The 25,279-nt window shown below is 50.5% G+C and overlaps 1 protein-coding gene across 7 annotated transcripts in view; it reads right to left on the bottom strand.

Moving 5' to 3' along the window:
* Positions 1-1,139: 1,139 nt before the first annotated feature.
* Positions 1,140-25,279, bottom strand: part of KIF17 (kinesin family member 17) — a 48,529-nt gene continuing 24,389 nt past the window's right edge. For 2 of the 7 annotated variants that reach the window (XM_058718819.1, XM_058718821.1), the window contains exons 8-16: positions 24,028-24,581; positions 22,951-23,037; positions 22,470-22,568; positions 21,643-21,854; positions 19,854-20,085; positions 7,468-7,726; positions 6,138-6,208; positions 2,786-2,903; positions 1,140-1,865 (exon numbers count right to left, since the gene is read on the bottom strand). In XM_058718819.1, the coding sequence (XP_058574802.1) occupies positions 1,687-1,865; positions 2,786-2,903; positions 6,138-6,208; positions 7,468-7,726; positions 19,854-20,085; positions 21,643-21,854; positions 22,470-22,568; positions 22,951-23,037; positions 24,028-24,581 (1,811 nt within the window). In that variant the 3' untranslated portion in view covers positions 1,140-1,686. The remainder of the gene's footprint in view (positions 1,866-2,785; positions 2,904-6,137; positions 6,209-7,467; positions 7,727-19,853; positions 20,086-21,642; positions 21,855-22,469; positions 22,569-22,950; positions 23,038-24,027; positions 24,582-25,279) is intronic. The other 5 variants (XM_058718820.1, XM_058718825.1, XR_009258366.1 and 2 more) reach the window with 4 other exon arrangements.

Genomic DNA, 25,279 nt, shown 5'->3' with positions numbered 1-25,279 from the left:
GCTCCTTCGCCCAGGCACGTGGCTTGTGGGACCCACCACGCTAATTAGTGCAAAATATGGAGGAGAACGAACGAGGGGGACTAACGCAGAGCACCTGCTATGTACCGGGAACCTCACACGTGATCTCGTTTCACCTTCACGATACCCCTGGGAGGCAGGTGTTCCCCCTCTCACAGATGGGGCCCAGAGTGCAGTGAGGCCCATCTTCAACCCAAAGCCAAGACTCTTCCCTGAGATTGTGGGGCCCTCCCGCAGGGCAGGCCTGGGATACAATGAGCAAAGGGAGGGGTGTATCCTCAGCCACTGGGGCGGCCTGGGTTCATTTCTGGCCACGTCAGGGCATCCGGTTCCAGCACAGCCCCTGAGGACTGTCAAAACATGGCCTTCTTCTGACTTTCGGCAAGACACCAACCACCTCTGGTTTCCAAAACAAGGTCTCTGCTCTCCCGAGTCACGGATCCTCTGAGACTCTAATGACAGTTCGGATGCTCTCCCCAGAAAAACGTGCTCGTAGTCATGAGTGCGGGGAGTTGCAGAAGCCCTGGAGCCCGTTTGTTTTAAAGGCATCAGGTAGAGGGGCGCCTGGGTGGCGCAGTCGGTTAAGCGTCCGACTTCAGCCAGGTCACGATCTCGCGGTCCGTGAGTTCGAGCCCTGCGTCAGGCTCTGGGCCGACGGCTCGGAGCCTGGAGCCTGTTTCCGATTCTGTGTCTCCCTCTCTCTCTGCCCCTCCCCCGTTCATGCTCTGTCTCTCTCTGTCCCAAAAATAAATAAAAAATGTTGAAAAAAAAAAAAAAAAAAAAAAAGGCATCAGGTAGTTAAGAAACCCTGCTCCAGGGGCACCTGGGTGGCTCAGTTGGTTAAGTGTCTGACCCTTGATTTTGGCTCAGGTCGTGATCTCGCAGCTCCCAGTGAGTTTGAGCCCCACGTCAGGCTCTGCACTGACAGTGTGGAGGCTGCTTGGGATTCTCTCTGCCTCTCCCCTGCTCACTCTCTCTCTCAAAAATAAATAAACTTAAAAAAAATTTTTTTTAAAAAGAAAGAAAGAAACCCTGCTCCAGAAAGAGCTTCCCTGTGAAGGCCAGGCCGCAGTGGCAGGAGGGGCCCCGGTGACACTGTCAGAGGGTCGGGGAAGGGGAGCTCATCGGTAAAAGGCAGTTTATTGGGGCAGCTTCATGCGGGGCAGCGTCCTCTAGGCCACAGACCGGCCGGGAGAGGGCAGCGTGGCACAGCTGCCCCAGGACTCCCGTGCCCATGCTGCCCAGCTTCCCCCCAGGAAGGCATAGGGGAGGAGGCACCATCGTCCATCTCCAACACACTGTGCTTGATCCATGCGGAAGTGGCTCCCCACTCTGTCGGGGCTGCTGGTGAAAGCCTTGAGGTTTCTGAGCCCATCGAGGCATGGAGGAACACTGGCAGGCTGTGGCAGGTGGCAGGCGGAACACTGGCGAGGCGTGGACAGCCCGAGCGCACCTCTGCGGGGGTGGCCCAGCCTCCCAAGTGCTCATGGTCTGGGCAGAGGAGGCTCTCTGGGTAACAGGGAAGGGAAAGCTCTTCCCAGGGCAAGGGGCCCCCTGGGCTCCCGGACACCGTGGGGGCAGGTGGGAGGAGGCCTGGCTGGAGCTGCCCTGGGAGGGCCTGGCAGTCTACGGGAAGCTCAAAGGCAGGGCAGCAGCAGGAGGCCAAGTTCACAGAGGCTCACTGCCGAAGCTGCTTTTGCTTTTCTTACGCTTGACCTTGGTGAAGGGGATGTCGAGGGACTCGAGGCGGAAGGGCCGGGGCTGGGGCATTTCGGGGGCCTGGGTGGGCACGATGGCCGCGGTGTTGTTGAGTGGGGAGCTGAGGCCGGGGGGAGAGCTGTGATGCGCTGTGGAGAAGGGGGCAGAGGAGCAGGTAAGTCAGGGGTACGGAGAGGGGGAGCCCTGCCCGCTCCACCCAGCCAGAGGCCTGGTCCCACAGCTGGGCCCCCAAAAGGCTTTGGACCAGGAGTGTGGAGTTTTAAAGGCTCAGACCGAGGCAGCCTGGGACTCGAGCCAGACAAGCCTGCGTTCAGAGCCCAACTTTGGGGAGCGACTTCTCCCAGAGCCTCAGTTTCCTCATCTGCAACATGGACACAATGCCGGGTCCTCTACTGATGTTCATTTGTCTCCTGTGCCATTTTCCCCTCCTGTTCCTCAACTCTGCTGGATTCCACCTCTTCAGTAGTCTCAGTGTAGGACTGAGATTTGCTTTTCATTGATATTTTATTAGAAACTCTGGGGTCTTTGATTTTGGTTTTAGAAATGAAAGAACGAAGTGATTTGCAATTCTTGCTTTTAAAAGTGTTTCACCTCGGTGGCCCTGCCTGCCCCCTTTGGCTCAATGGGAGAAAGCCACCACACCGGCATCTGCAGAAGCCAGTGAGCAGCTGAGCCAGACCCGTGCAACACGTGCCAGGGCACCGAGCCACGTTGTCACAGGCCTGCTGGGCATCGGGGGAGGCACCAAACACGGCAGCGGTCCGCCGAGAGATGAAGGGGGACAGGAAGAGGGGGGCTGTGCGTTGAGCACGTACTACATGCCAGGCCCGGGGCTGGGCTGCTTGCCCACCTCATTTCACCTAAGCCCCGAGAAGTAGGTATACCCAACTCAGTGCACAGCTGAGGAAACTGAGGCTCAGAGATGGGAAGGGGTTTTTAACCCGGGCCTGACGCCACTCCACCCATCACGCGACTCCCAGTCGGCAGAGGACCAGGAAGGGCTCTCTCGGGGAGCGGCTGGAGGACAGGAGGTGGGCAGGGCACTCACCGAGGCTCTTCATGAGATCCATGCTGAGGATCTGGCTGGCTCGCTTGGACCGGAAGTAGTTACTGGCAATGTTTTCACTGTCGCTGCGACTGAGCATCAGCTTGTAGCGGTCTTCCTCCTGCCGAGATTCCAGATCCTTGTGGGTCAAGACCCCTTGTTTGTATAGTTCTTACCTCTGCAGGCCCGGGGGGCTGGGGGCTGCCCTGAGCCTCACTGCCCACACTCCTGGGGTGGGGTCCAGGCAGCTCAGGCCAGGAGAGCCACAGCTCCAGCCAGAGCTACCCAACCCCCCTTCCTTGGTATGGGAATGCCCTTGCCTTGGTATGCCCTTGCTCTTGGTATGCGTATGCCCTTGCCTTGTTCTCCGTCAGGGGCAAGGGCAATGCCATAGCCCCAACCCATCTTGGCACATTCACAGAACAGGTAATACAGTACTCAGCCCATGGTCCCAACCTCTTATCATCAAGGACTGTGATTTGTCACCACTATAGTGGACTTGTTTTCCGCAGCCTGAATCTCTTCCTTCAAGGACTACCCTTCTCCCCTTTGGCATGGTCCTGCTGAGGCGATCATTCATAGCACTGTAATACCACCACTCCCTCTTGTCCACCCCCTTGCTGCACAACGGGGCATGTAACCCAGACTGAACCAGTCACAGAAATACATCTTCCAGGGGCGCTGGGTGGCTCAGTCGGTTGAGCATCCAATGTCAGCTCAGGTCATGATCTCACGGTTCGTGGGTTCGAGCTCCACATCGGGCTCTGTGCTGACAGCTCAGAGCCTGAAGCCTGCTTCAGATTCTGTGTCTCCCTCTCTTTCTGCCCCTCCACCTGCTCACACTCTGTCTCTGTCTCTCTCTCAAAAATGAAATAAACATTGGGGTGCCTGAGTGTCTCAGTCAGTTAAGCATCTGACTTCAGCTCAGGTCATGATCTCCCGATTCGTGGGTTCAAGCCCCACGTCGGGCTCTGTGCTGACAGCTCAGACCCTGGAGCCTGCTTGGGATTCCGTGTCTCCCTCTCTCTCTGCCTCTCCCCCATTCATGCTCTGTCTCTCTCTCTCTCTCTCTCTCTCAGAAATAAATAAACATTTAAATTTTTTTTAAAAAAATAAATAAAATAAATGTTAAATTTTTTTTTTTTTTTTAAAGAAAAGGAAATACATTTTCCAGGGGCACCTGGGTGTCTCAGTCAGTTAAGCATCCAACTCTTGATTTCGGCTCAGGTCATGATCTCCAGTTCGTGGGTTCAAGCCCCATGTCAGGCTCTGTGCTGACAGCAGGGAGCCTGCTTGGGATTCTCTGCCTCCCTCTCTTTCTGCCCCTCCCCCACTAGTGTGCATGTGCTCTCTCTCTCTCTCTCTCAAAAGTAAGTAAACGTTAAAAATTTTTTCGGGGCGCCTGGGTGGCTCAGTTGGTTGAGTGTCCGACTTCGGCTCAGGTCATGATCTCACAGTCTGTGGGTTCGAGCCCCACGTCAGGCTCTGTGCTGACCGCTCAGAGCCTGGAGCCTGCTTCGGATTCTGTGTCTCCCTCTCTTTCTGCCCCTCCCCCGCTCACACTCTGTCTCTCTCTCTCTCTCAAAAATAAAGATTTAAAAAAATTTTTTTAATAAAAAATTTTTTTTTCTGGACACAGTCATTGGTCTAAGAGCAGGCCCCTCACCAGGCCGACTGATCAGAATCTTCCCACAAGTGTTGGTTAAGATGTGGTAAGAGACTGGGTCTCTTCGTCTTGGATCACCAATCGCCAGTGGCCACCTTTCCTGCCACGTAGCCAAAGCCTGCCTGAGTCTGAAGCTAACGTAACGAGGGAAGCAGAACCAAGAGGTGGGGAAACACACAGAAAAGTGTGGTGCTTCACAGGGAAGTTTTCTGACCTCTGCTTTGAGGAGGTACATTTCTGTTGTCATGCAAAACGTGGGAGATATGAGAATAAAGTGACTTTAGAATCCCAATTACTGTTTCATAAATCCCTGAGGGCCCTTTGGTCCAAAGACACCAGCAAGGGTCCAGGGAACCAGAATGTACTGCCTGGCCTCTGGGATTGAAGACAAAGCTTCTGTCCTTCACCAGCAGGAGGGGCTGCCTCCTACTTTCCCTTTGGCCATAAGGGCCTTTGAATGAGGGCCAGAGGCGGTGCAGGGTCTGGGCACCAGAATTACATAGAAAGGATCCAGGCTCAGACTCCTGCGTAGGTCCTTTTTTTTTTTTTTTTTTTTTAACACTGCAGCACTTTTTCCCCACACAGTGACATGTTGCTGGGGCCTAATGTTCTCCACGTGACAGTAGAAAACTAAAATTTGTCATCTCTTAAAGAATTGAGAATTGTGTACAAAAGCATAAATTAAAAGCATGAATAAATCTACAGTTGTGAATGCAAACTACTTTCCAACTCAAGGCAATTAACAACCCTTGGTGTTCTGCCAGGAAAACATCAGGTAAGAAAGGAAAGTGGGTCCTAAGGCTCAGACCTTCCCAAACCCTGTCAGACCAGCAAGACAGAAATGACCACTGGTCCAGGACTCCTGCCAGCCTCCAGCGAAATCCTGGGACAGGCAGCTCTCAACACATTAATACCCTGCACTGATCAAGAACTTCATGGTAGGGGTGCCCGGGTGGCTAAGTTGGTTGAGTGTCCGACTTCGGCTCAGGTCATGATCTCACCGTTCGAGTCCCTTGTCAGGATCTGTGCTGACAGTTTGGAGCCTGGAGCTGCTTTGGATTCTGCGTCTCCCTCTCTCTCAAAATTAAATAAACTTTGAAAAAAAATTAAAAGAGAAAAAAGAACCTCATGGTCTAGGGGCACCTGGGTGGTTCAGTCGGTTGAGCGTCCGACTTCGGCTCAGGTCATGATCTCACAGCTCGTGAGTTCGAGCCCCGCGTCAGGCTCTGTGCTGACCACTTAGAGCCCGGAGCCTGCTTCAGAGGCTGTGTCTCCGTCTCTCTCTGCCCCTCCCCCACTCATGATCTTTGTCTCTCTCTCTCTCTCTCTCAAAAATAAATAAACATTAAAAAAAAAAAAAAGGAAAAAGAAATTCATGGACTCGCCGATTCTCAAACCAATGGATTTCTCTTTCATAAGCAGTTTCTCCACCTCGGCCACAAAGTGACTGAGATGCATGTACCAAGGGTTTAAATCAAAGATATGTACGTGGCACTGAACATATACCAATGGAACAGTTAACCTGGACACAAGGTCAAGATCAGCAACAAGCTCTACAATCCAGTGATGATACCAGATCCAAGGACCAAAGAAGCAGCCCAGTGCCCTATAGTAACGCTCACCCACTGCACGGTGGGGACGAAGCCCCGCCAGCTCCCCACGCCTCGCCCCCTCTCACAGAGGCCTTACCATGCCTGCTTCACCGTTGTCTGCGGCAGAGGTTTTGCGGACGACCTTGTTCTGTGGCCCTGTTGGAACTGCTATGAGAAACAAAAGCCCAAGTCACTGCTGCCTGGTCTGAGTGCCAGAGGGACAGGGTGGGTGGCAACAGGTCCCCGAGCTGGCAGGTCAGGACTGGCTCAGGCCTGGGACCAGTGGAGTACACTTCCCAGCCCGAACCAAGGGATGACTTTGGGAAACAGACAATGGGACGGCTCAGATGTCAAAGCAGCCATTCCCCTGCTTCTAACAGCACAGCAGGCTGGTGGGGGCAGGGGGAACCGCGGGAAGTGGAGCTGGCTGGCCTTCGGGCAGGGGTAGCATCAGTGCCATCCATAAACATCAGGGATGGGGGACCTAAACGAACATTCTCTTGACGGCGGGGGAGGCCCACTGGGGGCCCCAGGGGACATAAGACTCTGCTGCTCCCTAAGTGCTCCCAGACTCATCGGAGGTGGAGGGGCCTTCCAGACCCCCAGCCCCTCCTTTGTGAAGATCAGGGACCAAGGCCCAGAGACAAACAGTGACCTTCATAAAGTCACACAGGAAGTCAGTGGCAAAAGCAGAAGGTGAGCCAGGCCGGGAACTCTGAACGGCACGGCCCTATCCCCGGTCCTACAACTCCCTGCTCTGCCTGGGACTCTGGCTAAGTCACTCACTCTGAGATTCCATCTCCCGAAATGTAAAATCTTTGTCCTCCATGCGGTTGCTAGGGGATAATGCTGGGGGACGATCATGACAGTGGTAGAATGTACCACGGGGGCGCCCGGGTGGCTCAGTCGGTTAAGCCTCCGACTCCAGCTCAGGTCACGATCTCACGGTCCGTGAGTTCCAGCCCCGTGTCGGGCTCTGTGCTGCCAGTGTGGAGCCTGGAGCCCACTTCCAGTTCTGTGTCTCTCCCTCTCTCTGCCCCTCCCCTGCTCACATTCTTTCTCTCTCTTTCTCAAAAATAAATAAACATTTAAAAAAAATGTACGGTGCACTTGGCACGTGCCGGGCATGGCGCTAAGGCTTTTATGGGCATTAACGCGTGTTAAGCCACCCAGCAATGTCTACGGAAGGTGCGGTCACTAATCCCCATTTCACAGACGAGGACACTGAGTCCCAAAGGGGTCACACGGGGCGTGGTGGAACCCGAATTCCAACCCACACGACTTCTCCCTCAGGCCCCCCCTCGCTTTGGAGCCCGGAGCCCCGGGCCTGCTGCGCCCACAGCCAGCAGGGCGGGAGCCCGGGCTCCGGGTCAGCCTGCAGGAGGGCAAACCGTGGGGAAGAGCGAGGGGACGGCCAAGCGCCTGACCTACTGGGAGGCTGGTTTTTACGATGATGGGCTCAGGGATCTTCCAGAAGCCGTTGTCCTCATCCCAGCAGGACTCGCGCCGGATCTTCTCCAGGTTGCTGTAGTTGCAGTCGCGGCGGATGAGAGGCTGCACCTGCTCCAGGAGCTGCTGGAGGAGCATGGAGTCCCGCTCCTGCCGGCGGATGGTGGCCAGGTAATCGATCTTTTCCAGCTCGAACTCCGACTGCAGGTCCTTGATTTCCACCTCCGCCGCCCGAAGCTGAAAGCAGGGGGTGACGATCTCGAGCAGGGAAGACAGCAAGCCCTTTTATCCACCCTCGGCACCCACTGCCCGAGCCTTCAGCCGGGCACCCGTCATCTGTTCGCCGATCCGCTCGTCCACCCGCGCCCGCCTCCCGTCTGTCCACCAGCACTAAACGAGCACCTACTGTGTCCACAGCTCTAAAGAAAACAGGAAAAGGACTTGCTCCTTAGCCCCCCCACCCCATGCCAGCCCTCAGAGACGACCCCACACAAACACATTTTATCTAGGAGCCTCTTAGAAGGCTCCACACATAACACTGCGGAGTCACCACTTCTTAAAAAGTCTCAGAGACTTGTATAAATCCTTTTCCTAAGGGGAGCAGAGCCATAAACTCTCAGACTCAGTGCTCACAGTCAAGTTACGACGTGACAGACATTGGTTTAAGAGTCAGACCCATCCTGATTTGACCATGGATTCTAGACTTTTGTGATCTGCCCTGGTCACAGGTGACTCCCAGCTGCAACTGTAACCATGCTCTCCCTGAGCCCCAAGATTCCTGGGTGCATAGTCTGTTTCCTTAAAGAGCAGGTACAGTTCGATTAGTGAAGGAGGATGTTTCAAATTCATGGGAATGGTCATCACATGTAACCAGTTGAAAGCAGAGGGTATCTGGTAGGACACAGGTGGGCAATTAATGCTCTATTTCTTGAGGCACCTGGGTGGCTCAGTTGGTTAAGCATCTGATTCTTGATTTCTGCTCTGGCCATGCTCTCAAAGTTCATGGGTTCGAACCCTGCGTCAGGCTCTGCACTGGCAGTGCAGAACCTGCTTGGGATTCTCTCTCTCCCCTTCTCTCTCTCTGCCCCTCCTCTGCTCCCCACTCACACGTGCTCTCTCTCTCTCCCTCTCAACATAAATAAATAAACTTCAAAAATATATTAAATCCATGTTCCAATCCATGAACATGGGATGTCTTTCCATTTATTTAGGTATTCTTAATTTCTTTCAACAGTGTTTTCTAATTTTTGGCATATAGTTTTACCCTTCTTTTGTTACATTTATTCCTAAGTAGTTTATTCTTTTTGATGTGTTATAAATGGAATTGTTTTCTTAATTTTATTTGCAGGTTGTTCATTGAGAGTATGTAGAAATACAATTGCTTTTTGCTTATTAATCTTGTATCCTGCAACCTTGCTGAAGTATTTTTTTTTTTTTAGTGGATTCCTTAGGATTTTCTACATAAGATGATGTCATCTGCACATAGAAATCCTTGTACCTATTCCCTTCCAAACTCAATGCCTTTTAAATCACTTTCTTGCCTAAGTGACCTAGCTAGAACCTTCAACCTACTGTGAAACAGAAGTGCTGACAACAGACACCCTTGTCTTCTTTGTCATCTTAGGGGGAAAGCATTAAGTCTTTCACCATTGAGTATGATGTTTTCTGTGGATTTTTCATAGGTGCCCTTTATCAGAATAAAGAAGTTTCCTTCTAGTTCTAGCTTCCTGGGTGTTTTTATCATAACAGATGTTGGTTTTTTCAAATGCTTTTTCTGCATCTACTACGATGATCATATGGGTTTTGTCTTTTATTCTATTGATATGGTATATTGCATTAATTGATTTTTGGATACCAAACTAACCTTGCATTCCTAGGATAAATCCTACTTTGGCATGATGTACAATCTTTTTACATGTTGTTGGATTTGGTTTGCTAGAATTTTGTGGAGCATTTTGTCTCTATATTTATAAGAAATATTAGTCTGTAGTTTTCTTGTTATGTCTTTGTATGGTTTTGTTATCAGGTGATATTGGGCCTATAGAATGAACTAAGAGGTGTTTCCTTCTAGTTCACATGATTTTTTAAAGATACTTTTTAAAGCCCTAGTCTTCACTTTACAAATAAAATCCAGTGAGAAGTTGTAATGGGAGAGGATACCCCACAGAGGAAAGCAAATACAAGAAAATATCTAGGTGTGAAATTAACAAGATTATGTTCAAAACCTATGTGAGGAAATTTATAAAACACTCCTGAGTGACATAAAAATTGATCTGAACTAACAGGAGATATACCGTGTTCCCGGATGTGAAAATCCAACCTCATAAACATATCAATACTCTCAAGCTAATTTATAAATATAACATGATTCTGCCAAAAGTTCCACCAATTTTTTTCTTTGTTTCTCTTCATTTTTTTTTAATGTTTTCATTTATTTTTGAGACAGAGAGAGACATAGCATGAGCAGAGAAGGGGCAGAGAGAGAGGGAGACACAGAATCTGAAGCAGGCTCCAGGCTCTGAGCTGTCCGCACAGAGCCTGACGCGGGGCTTAAACTCCCAAAGCGTGAGATCATGACCTGAGTCAAAGTTGGACGCTTCACCGACTAAGCCACCCAGGCGCCCCATAAAAAGTCAATTAATTTGACAAAGTAAAACTTAAAAAAAAAAACACTTTTGCGTGGCAAAAATACCATAAAGCATAGTAAAAAGACAGATGAAATTGGAACAGAAATCTTTCTACCTTACATCACAGAGGAAGAAATTGGCGACCGACCAAGGAATATGAATATCCATAATATAAATTACAATACTCCTGCTGTAAAGAGCTTCTACAACCGGAGAAGGAAAGGAAGCAGCATCCTTATGGAAAAGGGGTCAAAAGACTTGGGATGAGCACTGGGTGTTGTATGGAAGCCAATTTGACAATAAATTATATCAAATAAATACATACATACATACATACATACATACATACATACATACATAAAGCGAGCCCAGTTCAGAGGGGGAGAACTGCAGCCGTCCCTAAAACATAGGAAGGAATGGCTCAGCCTTGCTCAACAGTAAGCAAAAGGCACATTGCTGAGGCTGTGAGAAAGCGCACTAGTACGGACTAGTGGAAATGCAAAGGGATTCACCCTCAGGGAGGAGAAGTTGGCAAAAGCTACCAAAGTCACATATGCTTTGCTCTCCGTCCAGCTGGAGGAATCGATTCCAATGTATACCTACCCTAAATACAAAAGCAGTGTGCACAAGTTATTCACTACACAGCACTTTTCCCTGGCAAAAGATAGAAAACAATCCAAATGTCCATCAAGAGAGGGCTGCTGGAGGGGCGCCTGGGTGGCTCAGTCGGTTAAGTATCTCGCTTCAGCTCGGGTCATGATCTCACAGTTCGTGGGTTCGAGCCCCACACTGGGCTCTGTGCTGACAGCTCAGAGTCTGGAGCCTGTTTCAGATTCTGTGTGTGTGTATGTGTGTGTCTCAAAAATACATAAACATCGTAAAAAAGAGAGAGAGAGAGAGAGAGAGCTGCTAGAATAAACAATGACACACCCTCACAGTGGAGCAGCACCCAACAGTAAAAAGGAATGGCATATTTCTAGATACCGCTGCCGAGGGACCTCCAGGATGGATCATCATGTGAAAAAGACAAGGCAGAGGAAAGTGTGTTTGTAGCTACTTTTTCTAAGAAGAGGGAGGGCATGTACATGTATGCACAGCAGATTTGTACACACACGCACGTATTTGCTTATATTAAAAAACAAAAGTGGGGCGCCTGGATGACTCATTCCATTAAGCATCCGACTCTTGATTTCGGCTCAGGTCATGATCTTGCAGTTTGTGGGTTCGAGCCCCTCATCAGGCTCTGCACTGACAGCACGGAGCCTGCTTGGGATTTTCTCTCTCTCCACCTGCCCCCTCTCTCTCTGCCCCTCTCCCGCTTGTGTGCTCTCTCTCTCTCTCTCTCTCTCTCTCTCTCTCTGAAGAATAAATAAATTTTTTAGAAAGTTAAAAAAAAGTTCTGGATACCTGGGGATAATGACAGGGGATAAATCTGATTCTCTCCAGACAGGCCCTCCAAAACAACACACTGAGCAAGGAGAGAAAATAAAACCACCCTGAGCCCAGCCTCATGACCCAAAGACAGAACACCAGCAGCTTCGAAATAACCAGAAGTCCAGCAGACAGCTCGTGGGCCCAGCCCACAGCAAGGAGGAGCAGAGAGCACCCAGGAAAGTGTGCAAGGGGGAAGGCAGGGTGATGGAAGGCAGATAAAATCACCCCCCAAAAGAGAAAGCCTCACTCTGAGTGGGAAAATACCAATAATGGATGGAAGAGACTGGAATGTGGGCTGGTCTCTGCAAGACTGAGTCTCTGCAAGTCTCTGCAGAGACTGAGGGGTTAGTCTCTGCAAGGCATTGCTTCTGGAGGGTGCTTAGAGATGGGAGGCCCCTGGAGGTGGAAATCAGAAGTCCTGCAGAAACAAGAGAAAATCCCAAAAGACACAGTGACCCCTCCCACAGAGAGGGAGGGAGAGAGTGAGAATGAGTGGGGGAAGGGCAGAGAGCGAGGGAGAGAGAGGGTCTGAAGCGGGCTCTGCCCTGACAGTACCGAGCCCAATGCAGAGCTTGAACTCATGAACCGTGAGATCATGACCTGAGCTGAGGTCGGGACACTCAACTGACTGAGCCACCCAGGCACCCCTGTGAATATGTTATCTTATGCGGTAGAAAGCACTTTGCAAATGGAAGTAAGGTTATTCATCTGTTGACTTTATTTTTTTTTAATTAAAAAAAATTTTTTTTTGGTAACATTTATTTATTATTGAGAGACAGAGAGAGACACAGCACGAGCATGGGAGGGGCACAGAGAGGAGGAGTCACAGAATCGGAAGCAGGCTCCAGGCTCTGAGCTGTCAGCACAGAGCCCGACGCAGGGCTCCAACTCACAAACCGTGAGATCATGACCTGAGTCAAAGTTGGACGCTTAACCGACTGAGCCACCCAGGCGCCCCCTAAGCTGCTGACTTTAAACCAGGGAGATTACCCCGGGTCATCTGGTGAGCCCAGTGTAACCACACGGGCCTTGCAGGAGGGGAGCAGAGAGCCAGGCAGAGGACTGGCCTTAGAAGAGATGCTTTAGACAGAGGAGACAGGGGTAGAGTGAGAGAGCTGAAGTCTGGGAGGAGCTGGCCGTGGCTGTCTTTCAGGGGGGCCACGAGCTGGGAAAGGCAGGCAGCTTCTAGAAACAGAATGACCCCCAGCGGCCAGCCAGTGAGGAAATGGGAACTCAGTCCTACAACCACATAGGCTAGAATCCTGTCAACAGGTGTCCTAGAAACAGATTCTTTCCTAGCACCTCCAGAAGGAAACTGACCCTGCCAACACCTTGGCTTCAGCCTTGTGGAATTCTAAGCAGAAGAACCAGCCATGCGGGAGCTGGATCCTGACCCACAGAACTGCGAGATAATAAATTTGTGTTCTTTTAAACAACTCTCTTTGTGGGGATATGCCAGCCACCGCAGCAATAGGGGGCGGCGTGTATTTAACACTGCACTTCACCATACGAACAGAAGAGTGTGCTATCGACTGAGCAAACCTAGCCAGCAGCCCAAACCTTCACCTCTGCTTCCAGCTGGTACCGAAAGTGCAGAAAACACAAGACATTGCGAAATAAACAGAAAAGAGCAGAAGCAGCTAATCAAAGTTACTATGAGAAACAGAAAATGAAAATCAAAGCATTTCAGAAGAAGAAAATTCCTCCCCAGAGCACAAGCATGCAGAGCCAAAATGTAACCCAGCATCCCAACGTGCACAAAATCTCCTTAAATTCACATAGGGAAATTTCAAGTCAGCAATCCAAACACTTAAAGTGGAAATGGATGAAAAAGTGAAGAAGGTGTAAAATGAGACATTAACCAAACTCCAGAAAGAATTTTAAAATTTTAAAAATTAAAGAAAAATTACAAGATATCCTGGGAAGAACAGATTTGGCTGAAAACATAAAAAGGGTATTGAGAAAAACCATAAGGGGTGCCTGGGTGGCTCAGTCAGTTAAGGGTCCGACTTCAGCTCAGCTGACGATCTCACAGATCATGAGTTCAAGCCCCTCATGGGGTTCTGCGCTGACAGTGTGGAGCCTGCTTGGGATTCTCTCTCTCTCTTTCTCTCTCTCTCTCTCTCTCTCCCTCCCTCCCTCCCTCCCTCCCTCTCTCTCTCAAAATAAATAAACTTAAAAAAAAAGAAAAAGAAAAAGCATGAAAATAGCCAAGAAAATTTAAAAACTACAGAGGTTCAAAGAGAAAAGCATCAGCTTCCACTTTGGCGAGATCCTTCGGTTGGTGGTGTGGGTGGGGACGAGGGTTAGCCGAGGGGGACGTGATGGGGCCCAGGGCGCCTGAGGGCGCTCCGAGGGAAGCAGGTGCCAACTTGTCCTCCTCTGCCTTGTCCTCACTCCCTGCGCTCAGTCCATTCACGTCCTTTCTGCTCCTGGAGCCACTGACATTCTCCGCACTGGCCCCTCTCTCGGCCTGGAAGCCTCTTCCTTCAGGTCACGACATACGGCAGGGCCCGGCCTTTCTTAATGCTCAGGTCCCACCTCAGAAGTCACTGCCTTTGTGAGAACCTCCCTGCCCCCCACCCAAGGTGGCCCCAGGAACTTCTGGGGTTCTCTTAATGCTCAGTTCCTTGATGAGGGTGCTGGGTTCATGGGCGCATTCACTTTGCAGAAATGGATTATGTTGCATATTTGTGATTTGTATGTTTATACTTCAATCAAAACGAAAAGAAAAAGGAGCGTGTGGGTGGCTTGGTTAGTTAAGCGTCCGACTCTTGGTTTCGGCTCAGGTCATGGTCTCACGGTTTGTGAGTTTGAGCCCTGCATTGGGCTCTGTGCTGAAAATCCAGAGCCTGCTTGGGATTCTCTCTCTGCCTCTCTCTCTGCCCCTCCCTCCCTTGCTCTCTCTCTGTGTCTTAAAATAAATAAAAAACCTTTTTGCAGCAGACCTCCACAGAAACTTGGCCAGCCAGAAAGGAGGGGCAGGATATATTCAATGCGCTGAATCAGAAAACCATGCAGCCAAGAATTCTTTATCCAGCAAGGCTGTCACTCAACATAGAAGGAGAGATAAAAAGTTTCCCAGGCAAACAAAAATTAAAGGAGTTTGTGACCACTAAACCAGCCCTGCAAGAAATTTTAAGGGGGACTCTCTGAGGGGAGAAAACATGAAAATATAAATAAATAAGTAAATAAATAAATAAATAAATACCAAAAGCAACAAAGATTAGAAAGGACCAGAGAACACCACCAGAAACTCTAACTCTACAAGCATCACAATGGCAATAAATTCATATCTTTTAGTACTCACTCTAAACGTCAATGGACTCAATGCTCCCATCAAAAGATACAGGGTAACAGAATGGATAAGAAAACAAGATCCATCTATATGCTGTTTACAAGAGACCCACTTTAGACCTAAAGACACCTTCAGATTGAAAGTCAGGGGATGGAGAACCATCTATCATGCTAATGGTCAACAAAAGAAAGCCGGAGTAGCCATACTTCTATCAGACAATCTAGACTTTAAAATAAAGACTGTGTCAAGAGATGCAGAAGGGCATTATATCATAATCAAGGGGTCTATAGACCAAGAAGACCTACCAACTGTAAACATTTATGCGCCAAATGTGAAAGCACCCAAATATATAAATCAATTAATCACAAACATAAAGAAACTCATCGATAGTAATACCATAATAGTAGGGCACTTCAACACCCCACTCACAGCAATGGACAGATCATCTAAACAGAAAATCAACAAGGAAACAATGACTTTGTTCAACTTTTTTTTTTTTTTTTTTTTTTGGAACAGAGAGAGACAGAGCATGAACGCGGGAGGGGCAGAGAGAGAGGGAGACACAGAATCGGAAACAGGCTCCAGGCTCCGAGCCATCAGCCCAGAGCCTGACGCGGGGCTCGAACTCACGGACCGCGAGATCGTGACCTGGCTGAAGTCGGACGGTTAACCGACTGTGCCACCCCGGCGCCCCGGAAACAATGACTTTGAATGACACACTGGACTAGATGGACTTAACAGATATATTCAGAACATTTCATCCTAAAGCAGCAGAATATACATTCTTCTCCAGTGCACATGGAACGTTCTCCAAAATAGACCACATACTGGGATACAAATCAGCCCTCAGCAAGCACAAAAAGGTCGAGATCATACCGTGCATATTTTCAGACCACAATGCTATGAAATTTGAAATCAACCACAACAAAAAAATTGAAAAGGTAACAAATACTTGGAGACTGAAGAACATCCTACTAATGAATGAAGTTAAAGAGGAAATTAAAAAGTATATGGAAGCCAATGAAAATGATAACACCACAACCCAAAACTTCTGGGACGGAGCAAAGGCGGTCATAAGAGGAAAGTATATAGCAATCCAGGCCTTCCTAAAGAAGGAAGAAAGATCTCAGATACACAACCTAACCTTACGCCTTAACGAGCTGGAAAAAGAACAGCAAATAAAACCCAAAACCAGCAGAAGACAGGAAATAATAAAGATTACAGCAGAGGGGCACCTGGGTGGCGCAGTCGGTTAAGCGTCCGACTTCAGCCAGGTCACGATCTCGCGGTCCGTGAGTTCGAGCCCCGCGTCAGGCTCTGGGCTGATGGCTCGGAGCCTGGAGCCTGTTTCCGATTCTGTGTCTCCCTCTCTCTCTGCCCCTCCCCCGTTCATGCTCTGTCTCTCTCTGTCCCAAAAATAAATAAAAAACGTTGAAAAAAAAATTAAAAAAAAAAAAAGATTACAGCAGAAATTAATGCTATCGAAACAAAAAAAAACAATAGAACAGATCAATGAAACGAGAAGTTGGCTCTTTGAAAGAATTAACAAAATTGATAAACCACTAGCCAGTCTGATCAAAAAGAAAAAGGAAAGGACCCAAATAAATAAAATCAAGAATGAAACAGGAGAGATCACAACCAACACAGCACAAATAAAAACAATAATAAGAGAATATTATGAGCAATTATATGCCAATAAAATGGGCAATCTGGAAGAAATGGACAAATTCCTAGAAACATATACACTACCAAAACTGAAACAGGAAGAAATAGAAAATTTGAACAGACCCATAACCAGTAAGGAAATCAAATTCACAATCAAAAATCTTCCAAAAAACAAGAGTCCAGGGCCAGATGGCTTTCCAGGGGAATTCTACCAAACATTCAAGGAAGAGTTAACACCTATTCTCTTGAAGCTGTTCCAAAAAATAGAAAAGGAAGGGAAACTTCCAAACTCATTCTATGAAGCCAGCATTACCTTGATTCCAAAGGCAGACAGAGACTCCACGAAAAAGAACTATAGACCAATTTCCCTGATGAACATGGATGCAAAAATCCTCAACAAGATATTAGCCAACCGATCCAACAATACATTAAAAAAAATTATTCACCACGACCAAGTGGGGTTTATGCCTGGGACACAGGGCTGGTTCAATATCCGCAAAACAATTAATGTGATTCATCACATCAATAAAAGAAAGGACAAGAACCATATGATCCTCTCAATAGATGCAGAAAAAGCATTTGACAAGATATAGCATCCTTTCTTGATAAAAATCCTCAAGAAAGTAGGTATAGAAGGATCATACCTTGAGATCATAAAAGCCATAGATGAACGACCCAACGCTAATATCATCGTCAATGGGGAAAAACTGAGAGCTTTCCCCCCAAGGTCAGGAAGAAGACAGAGATGTCCACTCTCGCCACTGTTATCCAACATAGTATTGGAAGTCTTAGCCTCTGCAATCAGACAACACAAAGAAATAAAAGGCATCCAAATTGTCCAGGAAGAAGTCAAACTTTCACTCTTCGCAGATGACATGATACTCTATATGGAAAACCCTAAAGATTCCACCAAAAAACTGCTTGAATTGATTCATGAATTCGGCAAAGTTGCAGGATGTAAAATCAATGCACAGAAATCGGCTGCATTCCTATACACCAACAATGAAGTGACAAAAAGAGAAATCAAGTAATCGATCCCGTTTACAATTGCACCAAAAACCATAAAATACCTAGGAATAAATCTAACCAAAGAGGTGAAAAATCTATACACTGAAAACTATAGAAAGCTTATGAAAGAAATTGAAGAAGACACAAAAAATGGAAAAAGATTCCATGCTCCTGAATAGGAAGAACAAATATTGTTAAAATGTCTATACTACCCTTAAAAAAAAGAAGGTGGGGAGGCGCCTGGGTGGCTCAGTCGGTTAAGCATCCGGCTTCCGACTTCCGCTCAGGTCATGATCTCACAGCCAGTGAGTTCAGGTCCCGCACTGAACTCTGTGCTGACAGCTCAGAGCCTGGAGCCTGCTTCAGATTCTGTGTCTCCCTCTATCTCTGCTCCTCCCCCACTCACGCTCTTTCTCTCTCTGTCTCAAAGATGAATAAATGTTAAAAAAACTTTTTTTAATGTTGATACTACCCAAAGCAATCTACATATTCGATGCAATCCCTATCAAAATAACACCAGCATTCTTCACAGAGCTAGAACAAATAATCCAAAAATTTGTATGGAACCAGAAAAAGCCCCAAATAGCCAAAGCAATGTTGAAAAAGAAAACCAAAGCAGGAGGCATCACAATCCCGGACTTCAAGCTATACTACAAAACTGTAATCATCAAGACAGTATGGTACTGGCACAAGAACAGACACTCAGATCAATGGAACAGAATAGAGAACCCAGAAATGGACCCACAAGTGTATAGCCAACTAGTCTTTGACAAAACAGGAAAAAAGAGCCAATGGAGTAAAGACAGTCCCTTCAGCAAGTGGTGCTGGGAAAACTGGACAGCGACATGCAGAAGAATGAACCTGGACCACTTTCTTACACCAGACACAAAAATAAACTCAAAATGGATGAAAGACCTAAACGTAAGACAGGAAGCCATCAAAATCCTCGAAGAGAAAGCAGGCAAAAACCTCTTTGATCTTGGCCGCAGCAACTTCTTACTCAACACGTCTCCGGAGGCAAGGAAAACAAAAGCAAAAATGAACTACTGGGACCTCATCAAAATAAAAAGCTTCTGCACAGCGAAGGAAACAATCAGCAAAGCTAAAAGGCAAAAGACGGAATGGGAGAAGATATTTGCAAATGACATATCAGATAAAGGGTTAGTATCCAAAATCTATAAAGAACTTATCAAACTCAACACCCCAAAAACAAATAATCCAGTGAAGAAATGGGCAAAAGACATGAATAGACACTTCTCAAAAGAAGACATCCAGATGGCCAACCGACACATGAAAAAATGGTCAACATCACTCATCATCAGGGAAATACAAATCAAAACCACAATGAGATAACCACCTTACACCTGTCAGAATGGCTAACATGAACAACCCAGGCAACAACAGATGTTGGCGAGGATGTGGAGAGAGAGGATCTCTTTTGCATTGTTGGTGGCAATGCAAGCTGGTGCAGCCACTCTGGAAAACAGTCTGGAGGTTTCTCGAAAAATTAAAAATAGAACTACCCTACGACTGAGCAATGGCACTACTAGGCATTTATCCACGGGATACAGGTGTGCTGTTTCGAAGGGACACATGTACCCCCGTGTTTATAGCAACGCTATCAACAATAGCCAAAGTATGGAAAGAGCCCAAATGTCCATCGATGGATGAATGGATAAAGAAAATGTGGTATATACATACAATGGAGTATTACTCGGCAATCAAAAAGAATGAAAAGTTGCCATTTGCAACCACGTGGATGGAACTGGAGGGTATTATGCTAAGTGAAATTAGAGAAAGACAAAAATCATATGACTTCACTCGTATGAGGACTTTAAGAGACAAAACAGATGAGCATAAGGGAAGGGAAGCAAAAATAATACAAAAACAGGGAGGGGGACAAAACAGAAGAGACTCATAAATATGGAGAACAAACTGAGGGTTACTGGAGGGGTTGTGGGAGGAGGGATGGGCTAAATGGGGAAGGGGCATTAAGGAATCTACTCCTGAAATCATTGTTGCAGTATATGCTAACTAATTTGGGTATAAATTTTTAAAAAATTAAATTAAAAAATAAAAATAAATAAGCAAATAAATAAATAAATAAATAAAAACTTTAAAAAATGAAGAAATAAAAATAAAGCCACTCTCCCCCTAGTATTCTCTTCACGGCACTCCACCGGCTGGCACTGTCCTCTGGTTTCTCTGCTGTGCTCTGTGTCATACACGCCCTCCCAGCACAGACACATCTGTAGCTGTGACTGCTTCCACGGCAGGCCCGGAACTATGAACGCCCGCGGGCGGGGTGGGGCGGGCAGGGCTGGGGCCTCACCTTCCTCTGTATCTTCTCCAGCAGCTTGCTCTTGGCGCGCACCTCCTCCTGGATGGAGTCGTAGACGTTGAGCAGCACCCAGTCCCCTCCGTCCTCATCCGAGTTCTGCAAGGCTGCCACCAGCTGCCTTTTGCGCTCGTCCGCATACCGCTTCCTCCGCTTGTGCCTCTCCTTCAGGTCCTTGTTCTTGGCCTGCTCCCCGCCGACCACCTGCTGCTCCAACAGCTGCAAACTGCCGGGCACAGAGAAGAAAGCACACGTGACGGTATCTGGCCATCGCCGCGCCCTTGCTGTCCAGCGGGACATCTCAGAGTCCATGCAACAACCCGTCGCACAGATGGACGCAGGTTCAGAGAGGCCAAGCCTCTGGCCAGGGTCAGAACCAGGGGTCCAAGCAGATCTGCCCAAGTCCAAGCCCGTGCGCTCAACTGCACGACAGGACGGACGAGAATCTCCCTGCGGATCCAGAGCCAACCCACCCGCCACCCGCCAGGGGCCTCCCAGGGCCCATGGTTTTCCCCCAGTACAGCAGGCTCGCAGCCGTGCGCCCCGGCGACCTGCACGATTAGAGTAGCCCTGAGATGGGAACAACGTTCGGCGCATCTGGGCAGGCGCTTCATCATCTCCCTCTGCGGCCCCCCAACCAACTCATTCCAGCGTCACTCGCTGCTTGTCCTCCAAACAGCCAGGCTGTCCCCTGCGCTGCACTTTCGTGCTGCCTGGGGCTGTGCCCTGTATCCCAAAGGCCACCCTGAGGCTTCTGTCCTGCAAACCTCACTCAGGTGTAGCTGAGCAAAACTACTCGAAGAAACAGAAGAAGCCTTCCCTGACCATCCTCCAGACCACACCCTGAACACCGTCACATGTGCTGAGTGTTCCCTTGGTGCCCAAAGCTGGGTCTCTGCAGGCAGTGTCTCCTTGGACCCTCGTGACGAGCTTCTCAAGAAGCCGAGCCACAGGGAGGCTTAAAGTTGGCCCCAGGAGGTAGTGGGAGGTAGTGGTGGAGGCGGACGGGAACCAAGGCAGGCGACTGCACAACCACTTGCTTTTCTTTGCTACAGAAGCTGGCCCTCCCTGGGCCTGGGTATCTGCCTCCCCCTGGACCGTGAGCCCCTTGAAAGCCAAGTCAGCAGCTCGTTCTTCCTTGCGCCTGGTGCCCAGCACGTAGTTGCTGTTCAGTTCACGTCTGAACTGTGGCCTGTGGGATGGAGTTTGCCACCACTAGGAGGAGGCTGAGCCCCTGACCATGGTGCTGACTTTGTCACAGAGGTGGGCCTGACATTATTCACATTCACGGAAGTGAGAACCAAGGCTCGGAAATGTTAAGTGATTTGCACGGAGGGAAGAAAGCCCAGCTCCCCAGGCGGCAGTGGCTGAGGGCGTCTGGGGTGGCCAGTCCTAGGTGTGACATCGGGAGGGCACTGGAGGCTCGCTGGGAGCTGAGGAAAGCCTGCATCATCCTGCCCTGGGATTCCTGAAACCTGATAGCCAGGCCCTGCGGATGCCAGGCAGACAACAGTCCCCTCCCTTTCTCCTGGAGCAGGTGCCTGATGGAGTCTGGTGGCGCCCGTGCAGCTCCCTGAGCAGAGCCCTGCCCGCCCCGCTGATCAGCACCATCCCTGCCCCTCTGCTCCTGGACAGAGGATCGGGGCGTGTCCGGCCTTGGTCAGGAGGGGATCTGGATGGGGGCTCAGTGAAGACTCTCTGGGCACCCCCGCCCCCATGCCCAGGACATAGCTCCGTCCTGCTCCGCCACGGGGTCCCGCCAGCCCCAAGCACCAGCACTTACCGGGCAAGCACCTGCTGCTGGTCCACGGCGGGCAGCAGGTCGTCGGTCAGCACCGCCAACTCCATGCTCACACTGTCCCTTCTCACGCTCGTCATGACCAGCGAGGGCTGAGGCTGAGCCTCCAAGGCCCCCCAGGCCTCAGCCTCGGCCCCTACGCCAGGCTCTGCTGCCGACACCACCTCCTCGGCCATTTCTGGACCCTGGTCAACCTCCTGAGCGCAAAAAGTGGAGGCAGAGAAGCCAGCCCCTGGACACCGGCTCACAGCGGCCTCAATCCCAGATGGTGGTGTCTGGGTCCCTCGCAATCTGGGATGGATCGCTTCTGGTTTGGAGGCACCCAGTTGTACAAAAATGCGCCCAGTTGGGTTCCTACTGCCACCATTTCTTCCAACACCCCGAAACAGTCTTGCTCTTCTGCCCCTGAAGACCCAGGCTCTCCACGGCAGCCAGGCAGTTTTCTCCAAATATGTACCAATCCCAGCCCTTTCCCGAAGAGAACCTTTTACAGATTCGCAGTGCGTTTGCAGTTAAATCCTGCTTACATAGCCTTCAGGCCTCCAGTGCCTCTCCCTGCCTCACCCCCCAACCCCCGCCCGCCTCTCTCCACCCCTCACCCTGCTGCTTCTCTGGCCTCATTTTCCCATTGCTGAGAAAGTCGAGATGTTCCCAGCCACAGGACTTTGGCACAGGCCATCCCCCCTGGCTTGATGCTCTGCTCTGGCCCCTTCCTCCTGCTCGGGTCCCATCTCAATGTCACCTTACAGCCAGGGCTCCCCTAGCCACCCCGTGTCCCATCTACTGAGAACCTGAAGTGTGTCAGCTCCTACCCAGTGATCCTGTCCAGAGGCTGGCAGATAGTTTTCTCTCTCCACACAAGTGGGCAGACTTAAAGCCTTCCCCTCACTCCCTGTGGCCTTTTGTGCTTCCTTAAGCAGAAGAGAAAAGGGTGGGGTCTGAGAGCAGCAGTGTTCAAAACGGGACCCGGGCAGTCCCTGCCAGTGCCTGGGGGACCCACGCCCCTGCCCTCAGCACACACTGGGCCTCTGTGCTCTAGATGGGCTTCTGAGGCCAAGGAGAGTCAGAAAGCTGCTAAGCAGTGGCCTCTTAACCACATCAATAATAAGAGATAGGATGGTTCCTCCATTTGTACACCGCTTTGCAACAGGCCATCCCTGATAAGCTGGGGGAGGGCTGGGGTCATTGTCTCTGTTTTGTGGTTGAGGACACTGAGGCCCAGAGTGTCACAGGAAGACCCAGGCTCCTGGGATTCCTCCCCCCACCTGAGGGTCGGCCCAGTGAGGAACTCACAGTCTTGAGCAGGAGGTAGTCAGCTGTCTCAACTTCAGACCTAATGTCACCATGCCTGGGCCCCAGCAGATCCGTCAGGGAGGGGTGCTTGCAGAAGGATGGGGAGTGGCGGGGGGGGGGGGGGCGGAGGGACAGTGGGCCAGAATCAACCTCAGCTCCCTGACCTCCCCTTTAGTGCCCCACACCCCCAGCCCCAGGCCTCATCAAGCCACCAGCTCCTCCTGCCTGTCACCGCTGAGGGGATGGGTGGGGAGCAGGGGCGAGGAGATGAGAGAACAGGGAAGAGAAACGGGGAGGGAGTATGCTCCCCTGTGCTCCCTGCTTGCAATACTTCGGGTGAAACACGCGTCAGCATCCCCATTTTACAGAAGGGGAAACCAAGGCCCAGAAAGGTGACTGCCCAAGGCCACACAACTAAGTGAGCGGTAGGGCCGGGATTTAACCCGGGTCTGTCTGACTCAAAGGCCTGCGCTCTTTACACACACACACGCACACGTGCACACGCATGTACATGCACATGCAGGCAAGGAAAGGAAAGGAAAGGAAAAGGAAAAGAACAAAGGAAAGGAAAAAGACCAAAAGGGGGAGAAGAGGAAAGGAATCTAAAACATCACAGCGGGTGGAAAGGGGACAGAATGGAAGAGTGGCCCCACCAGATCCCCGGGGGGTCCCTGACCGGTAGCTGCCTTCCCACAGACCCCAGCCTGCCAGAGCACGAGGGCGGCCAAGGCCTCCTCCAGCTCCTTTGGGCCTGGAAACAGCGTAACCATGGCAACTCAGCAAATCCCCCAAATAGGTGTCCCTCCCTCAGCAGAACGGGCGCCCACCTGGCAAAGCCTCCTGCCTCCCTCCCCACCTCCCCTACCGGCTTACAGAGCATGAGACAGAGCTTCTCCCTTCCTGGACCCCTGAACACTGGTGCCCGCGAGCCACCACCAAGCCAGAGCCACTGCAGCGGTGGCAACGGGGGCCAGGGCCCCGGAGGTTAGACATCTGCCTGTGCCCAGCGACCTGTGTGCCCCCAGCTGAGCTCTGCCCGCTGAGTTTCTGCCCGGCAGCCTGGGTGACATCAGCTACCTGTGCGGGGACCTTGGATACGTCTGCCAGGGGCACCTCGGCTGCCACCACGGCGGAGGACAGCCTGGCCAGCTTGGCTTCCACCTCGGCAAACGGGTCGTGCAGGCCTGGTAACAGCTCCAGGGTGATCCGCTGTGGTTCCTCTTCCTCAGGGACGCACCCCTCCTGCAGCAGGGGCCCCGCGGCCTCCTGGCTGAGATACTCGTCTGGGGAATATCTGCCCTTGGCCTCCACCTCGGGCATGAAGAACTCCAGGTTGGAGGGCTCCCGAGGCCCCAGGAAGGCCTCGGACACGGAGGTTTCCTCGAGTGCAAAAGACTTGTCAGACCCCAGAGACACGTCAGACTTGGAGGTCTCCGCCTCGGGCAGCTCCTCGAAGCTGGGAGAAACCTCAGTCCTGGAGACGTGCTCGCCGGGCAGAGTGCGCGGCAGGGAGTAGACCTCGGGTTTCACGGCCGTCTCGTAGTGGAAAGTGGGTGAGTCCTCAGACATGTTGGCAAACTCAGCCCTGGACATGCCCTGGGCCTTGAGGACCTCCGCCTTCAGGACAGCCTCTGCAAATGGAGACTCCCTTTAGTTTCTTCCAGAGTAGGATGAGGGGCCCCTGGGAGCCGCCCCACGCACACCATCTCTAAGGGACGGGCTTAACAGAGCCTCCCGGGCCCCCAAATCCTGGCCTCCCATCTCTATCAGAACTCACACCCCATTTCCTTCACCTCTTCCAGGAAGTCTTCCCTGACTGGCACCATGAGCTGTCCATTCTCTGACCTCCCCAGCCACTAGGTGCTGGGCTCTTACCACCCTGCCTTGGAACCGCTCTTATCACATAAGGTGACTGCCCTGTGGGTCTATTGCTGAGAGCTCCTGATCGGCGAGCAGCCTTCACACACGAGACCCCGAGGGGCCCCTGCAGGGGCACCCGGCTCAGGGCTCTCGTCCACAGGATACACTAGACCCGTGGGAGTTCAGTGAACACTGTGGATGAAGGGCAGAGCGAATAAAATCACTCAGAAGCCTAATGTTCAAAGCAGACTGGAGGAGCGCTCTGAAGGACAGAAAATGCTAGAACCTGCCCTTCCCCTCTCCTCTGGGTCTGCCAGCCTGCACGAGACTGCAGTCACACAGGCCTCCTCAGTGCTCCCAGCACACGGGCACTACACCCACCCACTCCTCTGTCGCTGTGTCCTGATGCTCCCCAAGCCTCAGTTTGCACCCTGGCAACGTGAAGATTCAGTGCATCCTAACTCACTGA

Source organism: Neofelis nebulosa, chromosome 2, assembly GCF_028018385.1.
Source record: "Neofelis nebulosa isolate mNeoNeb1 chromosome 2, mNeoNeb1.pri, whole genome shotgun sequence".
Classification (NCBI taxonomy): domain Eukaryota; kingdom Metazoa; phylum Chordata; class Mammalia; order Carnivora; family Felidae; genus Neofelis; species Neofelis nebulosa.
The sequence above is the reverse complement of the archived record's forward strand: the minus strand, read 5'-3'. Positions and strand labels throughout refer to the sequence as shown.